The sequence below is a fragment of the Penaeus japonicus genome, unplaced genomic scaffold (genome assembly GCF_977035675.1).
Source record: "Penaeus japonicus unplaced genomic scaffold, GWHDUDI00000001_assembly GWHDUDI00000024, whole genome shotgun sequence".
Lineage (NCBI taxonomy): Eukaryota > Metazoa > Arthropoda > Malacostraca > Decapoda > Penaeidae > Penaeus > Penaeus japonicus.
This window is the reverse complement of record NW_028234426.1, coordinates 9,698,848-9,707,289: the sequence shown is the minus strand read 5'-3', so window position 1 is coordinate 9,707,289 and position 8,442 is coordinate 9,698,848. Positions and strand designations below refer to the sequence as shown.

Below are 8,442 nucleotides of genomic sequence, written 5' to 3'. Positions count from 1 at the left end.
TAATCATAGTTATTATTATTATCAACATTACCACTATCATAATAATTATCCCCTTTATTATCATCACTGTTATTTTAATGGTACTATCATTATCATTACCATAATCGATACTAATAACAATAGCAGTGATAATGAAATCAATCATACGATAACAACGATGAAGATGATTACCTTAATAATTATGGTGTTTATGATAATGATCTCATTACCATTATCACTACTAATAAGTAATTGCAATTAACGCGTTGAGAATTGGAATTTAGAATAGAACTGATAATTTATAAATCTTATTAGTCGCTTAAACATATTTTAACTCATAGCTTTTAAAAACACGTCAAAAGTGAAACACGATTTTCATTTAAAAAAACAAATCTAAAAATATAAAGCATATGGCACAACGCACGTGAATTTTGTGCACCGTATCCCCTCGAGACCCTTTTTCATCCAACACAGATAGGGGTGTTTAATGTGATTTATTATACTCATTACTATCTTCTGACATAACTGCGTGAATATGGTGAGGCTTCTAGAATAAGATAAAGGGAAAGGTTTGATGTTAATTCTACTCTTTCATAATTTGTTGAAATGTAGGTTTTTCCACCGTTTTTCTTTTTTTAACTAATTTCAGGACCTTCTTTCATAACTTGATGGTGAGCATAATCAACAAATCAAAATCAAAGATATTATCCATACAAATTCTTCAATTTAGATAAATTGTATTTGCAATAAGCAACCTTTAATGAACAAAATAAACTCTCCCAATCTGGCATCAAAGTTACAAACAGTTCCGGTCTCCGCCTTGTTTTGGTGTTGTGAGTCATGGCGACTGTAGCGAAGGTATGGGTTTATTTTCGTATTATTGGCTGATTAACGCTAGGCATATCGTAGTTAGGGAGTCGTGGGATAAGCTGAAGTTAGATGGAGTTTATATATCCTAACCGTGTATTGTTTCAGTGTTCTATTTGAAGAATTGATTGATATGTCCTCATGGTTGAATTCCGGTATTTTATAGATTTTGTCGTGAGATCATATACAAAATACACTTGTTTATTTACAGGTTCGGACTTAAATTTAGTATAAGGTATACCTCCAATAGATTCTAAGTAATTTCTTTTCTATGGTAGTTATCACGAATCTAAAACCAAGTCATATACTTTTGGGATATTAATAGCGATAGCGGGATCTACTCTTCATCGCCGAAATTCTGACCAGTGTGTGTGCGGTTTTCTTTAAATAAGGATCCAGTTGTAGCTCTGTCCAGCCAGATCACAGATGGCGGAGGCTGTCTCTCTCTGCTGGATGGCTGATTTCATGCTATCTTTGGCAATTGGGTAAATTTTTCAGAGGAGTAATGCATTACAAAATATGATGATGGTGGAACTGATTGACTCCTATCACTCTACTAATTACAAGTAGTGGAATGAATCCACAGGAACCCCCTACACCCCAAATCCAAGGACTTGATAATATGGGAGGGCATGAGGTATAGCAGGGAAATAATAGGGTAATACATAAATGATAATAATCAATAGTGGTAGTGGTATCCTCTCCTGAGGAAGACGTTCATACACAGACTCCGATCATGCACAGCACTTCAAGTGTTCTTGGTTGTTCTTGGGGGCTTTGTGAAATGCCATGATCGTTAGGCTCTCATGGAGCTTCCGTGTGAGGGTGGCTCATGTGCTGCAGGAGGCAGAGCCCCAATATTATCATTGTTCATTGTGGTCTTGGATTGTGTATCCTTGTTATCGGCCCTATTTCCATCCTGCTGTGCATATGAGGAGGATGGTTGTTTTCGAGGGTGGTGGTTGGGTAGTGATAGCCCCTTACAGTAGGAAAATACATAACCTTTCTTGCATATTACAGTGCACATTACTCAATAATGAGTATATTATATTTTACCCATAAATTTCCCTGTTATACTTCATGCCCACCCCTACTATTGGGACCCAGAATGTAGGGTATATGGGGGAGGTTGTTCAACAGATGAATTTCTCTATATGTGAGTAGTAAAGGGGGAAATGAATCGATCAGTAACACTTTTGTTGTATTTCCTGATTTAGAAATATTGCAATAGAATATTGTCAGTTGCTTAACCACATCAAGCACATCTAATATGAAGAAGAAAATTATAATAATTGCTCTAAACAGATTAGGATCAGTGACTTTGCTTGTGTACTGTATTTTCTTTTCCTATTTTGATTTGACATTCTTATTTTCTTTTTAAACATTTCTTGATGCTTATGATGATGATCAAGAGGTTTCTTACTTGTATGTAAATTTATGGTGTTACTTTGTGACTTATATCCACCTGGAATTTATAACTATTGATATTTCTGGTGTATTTGATGTTTGAAATGTAAGTTCATTTTTTATTTGTATATGGATAGATAGATAGATGTTTTGAATGGATTTTCAACCCCTTGATAATAGGAATGCATGTATACATACCTTTAAAGTTTCTTTTATTTAATTAGTTATTTATTTGTTTGATTATTATTTATTGATTGATTTGATTTATTAACTTATTCATTAATTTATTGTTACACCTAAAAGGCTGTACAAGTGCTTAATCACCAAGGAGTCAGTGTTAGGCCTGTTAGACCTTAAATGTTTTCCCCACTCCTTAAATTTTGAGTGAAATTTTTATTACTACTGTTATTGTTATTCTTATAATGATTTCTTACTAACATTGATAATATTATTAGTATTAAAAATGATTTTTTTTTCTGTAAAAAGTCAAGGAAAGGTTAAATAGGTCAGGTAGTCCTAACAATTGATTCCTTGGTGTTTAAACATTTTTAGAGCCATCTATGTGTAATAAAGATAATTAGACAAAACCATAGTGGACACCGCATGTTCCCAGCATCTCTTGAGATAACCCATTCGCACTGGTTGACTTGCTATCACGTTCAGTGTTTTTTGGGTCAGACACCGGAGACGAGATATTTAGTCAAGGCTGGCACGCCGGGTGAGCGGGCGTACGGCGCTCGCTCATGGCTAGTGCAGCCGAGAATCCCAAGACATTAGATTTATGCGTTTGAATACCCCGGCATTCCGACCACTCAGAGCCGAAATAGCCCTGGCGTGAATGGATTAAGAAAAAGACAAGTTAAGATATCAGCTATTTATTTATCGGTTGCTCTATTTGCTTTTCTTTCTATCAGTATTGTTTTCTCTCGCAGGACTCGGATGTACACATCACCTATGAAGACCAACAGAAAATAAATAAATTTGCGCGATGCAATGCTCGCCATGGAGACCTCAAGGAGGAATTGAAGATGAAAGAGGTATTGATCTGTTTTTAATGTGCAAGCATGTTGAAAAGTAGCTTGATATTAAAAATTGCAATATGTAGGGTTGTCATCATGCTAAAGTAGGGAAGTGTTCTCATCATTATGGGATACATTAGTATCCTATGTGCTTTTAGTGAGATTTATCATGTGTAAATGAAATCTTCTCGTTTCTTGAATGATGAATATTTGTTTGAGGTACTGGTATTATCATCTTATACATTATGATAATGTTTACCCATATTGTATAATTTAGAAATACTCATTTTGTAGGAAAGAGTATGTATTTACAACAAGAAAAAAATCTGCTATTTTCAAAAGATTAAGTGCCCTATTTTAGTGTATGACAGGGGTCACGCGAGGGGATTAAGAATATGTTTTGCATAACTCAAGACAAAAACTACACACTTTCTATTCAGGTTATTCCTTCTTTTTAGAGGATTTGTTGATACAACATAGTATCAGATTAGATTATAAGCATGATAACTTATTGTCTAATGAAAAAAGCCTCCTTTTTTTACACATTTGTATGCATGATTGAACTATGATATGATACAAAATATACAAATTTACTAACATGAAAAATAGCATAATAAGATTTCTCTATATCAATACTTTACCCTTTATTTCAGAATGAACTGCAGAATTTACAAGATGCTGAAGATGAAATTATGATTGCGTTAGATGGTGACGAGAAGGTTCCATATATGGTGGGTGAGGTGTTCATCATGAAATCCCAGGTAAGTGAACAGTACTGGGGAACATGTTAATCTTTTTGTTCATTTTATGAAACACCATAAAAAGTATGTATAGACAGAAATATGTTCAGTTTTTTTTTGAGAGGACCATAAGAAGTTGAATGAATAAATTAATACTTAATCAAGTATATTATTTGAAGAATAAGGTCATTTCATATATTCTCTTTATATCAAATCTTTTCAGTCCATTCATTACATATCTCCTCATCACACTTCCCTTTGGTACATGTTTTCATAGAGTAATGTCTCGTAATGCCTCCCTACCAGGACGAAGCCCAGGAGGCCATAGTTGCACAGCGAGAAACCCTCCAGGAGGAGATTGCCGGCCTCAACACTCGGGCAGGAGAGCTGCAGGAGGTCATGACGCAGCTCAAGGGCGATCTTTATGGGAAGTTTGGCAATAATATCAATCTCGAACCGGAAGAAGAATGAGATGGAGATACGATTATTGTGGATATACTCAATATTGTGCGACTTGGTGTCACCTTGTCCTTAACACTTTCCAGTGATATTGCGCACAGGAGAAAAGCATGAGAATAAAAAGATGTCCGAGATTGGATTATTGTCTTTCAGAAAAAAATTCCGTTTTGTTATAGAAAGAACTATCAGTCACTGTTATTTTTGCCATTGAGTTTGTGTCATCTGTCTACTGTAACTTTTTTTTTCTACAATCTACCATACAGAAAATAAAACTCGTACACATATAATAACTCGTGTTTTTTATTTACATGTGCTTAATATATTACCTCGAAGACATATGGATATTGATACATCTCAAGTAATATATGTTTTTGTGGATTTGTCATGTTCTTTTCATTGAACTGTGACACATAATTCAAACTGAAACATGAAGAGAGTTTAGGTTAAGATATACTTTGTGTAATTTAACAAGAAATATATGTAAAATATATGAAAATAATGCATGACTTTGAAGAAATTGGATAAGCAAGAATGATCCCATGTTAGCCTACTTAACTTAACCATCTTGTTGAAATAATTGGTGGTGGTCTATTTTTTTCTGTTGTGCTTCAGTACTTTGTTAGCTCATTTTTTGCGTATATAAGTATTTCCCTGGAACTTTGGATTTAATTATTGTTTGCATAGATTTTGGATTAATTTTAGACTGTGTTATAGATAGGAAAACACTTACAACAAAAGACTAAGAAGAATATGCACACTTTTTTTCATATTTTGGGATAACAAATTTTGTTTTTGCTTCAGTTCTGCAATATAAATTCACATGGATCAAGCAAATGTGTTCAATTTCAAGGGTTTAATAAAATAGCATTTACAAAATAAATCAAATCTCACATAAGTAACTGTACTTGTATGGCAATGCAAGAGCCTGATAAACTATAGTAGAGTAAATGCCAAGTATGTATAACAAGACAAATTAGCTAAACAATAAGCAGTAGCAACAGCAGTGCCATCTGTCCCAGAAAACTGCAACTAAAGCTCATTAGAAAGGTGCCATCTTTAGTATTGTCTGGTTTGTAGCACAGATCAACAGCAACTGTTGTCGAAACTAGACATGGCAAGTAATGTTAGGTGATCATTTAATTGTTCCTCCTTGTTATTTGTAGTATTTTGCATTTTTCAGATAACTTCATAATGAATCTTGATTATATTTTATCATTATTGTTTTAGTTATTATCATTATTATTATTATTGCTATTATTATTATTATTATTATTATTATTATGATTATGATTTTGATTATTATCATTATAATTGTAATAATGATTATAATAATAATAATGATAACAATTATAATAATAATAATGATAATAATTATTATTATTATAATAATTATAATTATGATTATGATAATAATAATAATAATAATAATTATTATTATTATTATAATAATTATAATTATGATAATAATAATAATAATAATAATAATTATTATTATTATTATTATCATTATTATTATTATTACCATAATTTTCATGACCATTATTGTTACTAGTTATATTTCTTTAAAGTTTGCAAAATACTAACCAAGTAATGAAACAAGGATGATAAGTCAAAAGGGATATTGAAAGGTGTGATGCGCCGGATGACGTACTGTCACATCATGGGAATATTTCGCCTCGTGCAAGATGATGTCCTATTGCATCACGATCTCTCCCTTTAAATACACGTTTTACATAGTTACATATGTATATACCCATTCCACTTGCATTTCTAGAGACACATTGTTCTTGACTTATCAAAAAAATAAAAATAATAAAATAAAAAAAAAAAAAAAAAAAAAAAAAAAAAAAAAAAAAAAAAAAAATCTATAAAATTGGGCGGGTGTAGAGCGCACTGAGAAGCGCAGTGCAGTATCGTGCCAGGAAAGATTTAGCACTTGGATGCTACGTGTGCTTATTATCTTCATGGAGGGAGCGGCATCAGGCAAACAATAGGCCCGGTGTGAATGGTTTAAGGAACAGAAGCCAGAATGAAGGAGGGAGGAGTGAGAGACAACCAAATATTATATAAGAGGAGGTATAACTCAAGAAATATGAAGGATATGACTGGCTTTTACCTGTCAACGTTCTGTGGGAAATTATATTAAAGGAAAAATCACTTGTGACACCTTTATTATTCACAAGTTTTCAGGATTTGTTTATATGATGAATATTTGGGTTTTACACCTTATTGAAGAAAGATTATATTCTTTAATTAAGCACTATCTAAATATTGACTTGCCTTACTTTTAGTTCTAAGTATGATGTTGAACTCTTTGATATGTGGGAGATTCATACTGAACTTGATAAGCTGCTGTCATTGGAAACTATTGGTGATTATAGAAAAAAGGCCTCTGACATAGTTATATGCTTCCTTGTGTTTCCATTGTGTCCTACAAAACACACTTTCTCAAAATGTGTACAAAAAATGTTGATTTTGCGGAAAGGTAATTTTCATTAGTCAAAGCTGACATTTAAGCTTGCCAGTTTTTTTGTTTTTTTGTTTTTTTAGCAGATGCGCTGTAGTTGGGTGGTTACATGCATGTGTATATGGGCACTTTTTGTATGTTGGGTCCCACTTTTGTACTGCATTGTTCCAAATGTTGAAATTATGAGCTATTTATTCCTTCAGTTTTGTAACTATGTGCAACTAAATGCTAGTTGGCATGACAATGCTGTTGTACCAAAAATAGACTCATATATCATACCATAAGTTTAGAGAATAATAGGAAACACACTGTGGACAGTCATTCATTGTAAAACTAGAGCCATTTTTGTGTTTTATTGTATTAAGAGACATATATGATAACACAGGCTCTATCAATGCTGCATTTGACTAAAATTGTAGTATATTAACTCATTATTTTTTTGTACTTAGTGTGATAGACATGTTACTGTTTAATGGGAGGACAAAAAGCAACATTTTCTCATATCCGTGTACTGTCATCCACATGAAGATAATACAAAGAGGAAGGAAACCTGTGCTTATGACTGTTAGAGCCACCACAGAAGGTATCACTACTGGCACAGGGCCACATTGAAGACACTGGGCATGATTTGAGTCACCAGTGGTACTTCAGAGCAAGAGGTTGGCAACTTGCTGCTTGCTATTTCTCTATAAAGTTGTGCCATCTAATTATGACATCATCACATTCATTACTCATAGTCCCCCAACGTTATGTATGTCATGATGCCCAATGTCAGACCAAAGCTCCTATGTCATGTATGTCATGATATCCGTCTGCAATAGGTTAAGATGGCCGTCCAAGGAGGGCCAAGGCAACCCATCATTCATATACAAGTGCAGTGTTCTCAACTGGTCACTTGTATTGAATGTAGGATAGGCAAAGATATTCAATACTCAAGATTCCAAAATGTATTATTAAAAGGTTTGAGGAGGAGAAAAAAAAAGGAAATTCATATCAGTATCTTTAATTTTCTTAAAAGATATTACACAAGCTAAAATCTTACCACAAAAAATGTACAGATTCTATAACAAATAATATTGTCAACACAGGAAGCTCTTCAGGGATAATAATAATAATAATAATAATAATAATAATAATAATAATAATAATAAAAAAATAACAATAATAATAATGATAATACAGAAATATACCCATAAAATAAAGGAAAGTTACATTTTAATGAGGGTGAAAAAAGCCCATACAAAACAAACATTTTCGCTTGGATCAGATCCTTCAATACTTCCTTTATAATATAAACAAAACACAACACAGTGTATATGAGATGCTGGGTAGTCCTTTTTAACCACATCTTTGAAGCTCAGCAATAGTTTGCAAGATCAAAGCAATATCCATCAATTATTTCACATTCCAACATTTTCCATTAAGCAGTAAAGATATGAAAACAATATATCACTTATATAAACCAAAGATTATTATTTTCCATCTAAGCAACTAAGCTATTTGC

At 32.8% G+C, this 8,442-nt stretch overlaps 1 protein-coding gene across 1 annotated transcript; it reads left to right on the top strand.

Annotated features, from left to right (window-relative positions):
- Nucleotides 1-708: 708 nt before the first annotated feature.
- Pfdn4 (prefoldin subunit 4) lies at nucleotides 709-4,755 on the top strand. The gene is made up of 4 exons (XM_043009768.2): nucleotides 709-837; nucleotides 3,186-3,290; nucleotides 3,926-4,033; nucleotides 4,319-4,755. Exons 1-4 carry the CDS (start codon nucleotides 820-822, stop codon nucleotides 4,481-4,483), a joined length of 396 nt encoding a protein of 131 aa, XP_042865702.1. The 5' UTR covers nucleotides 709-819; the 3' UTR covers nucleotides 4,484-4,755.
- Nucleotides 4,756-8,442: the final 3,687 nt, after the last annotated feature.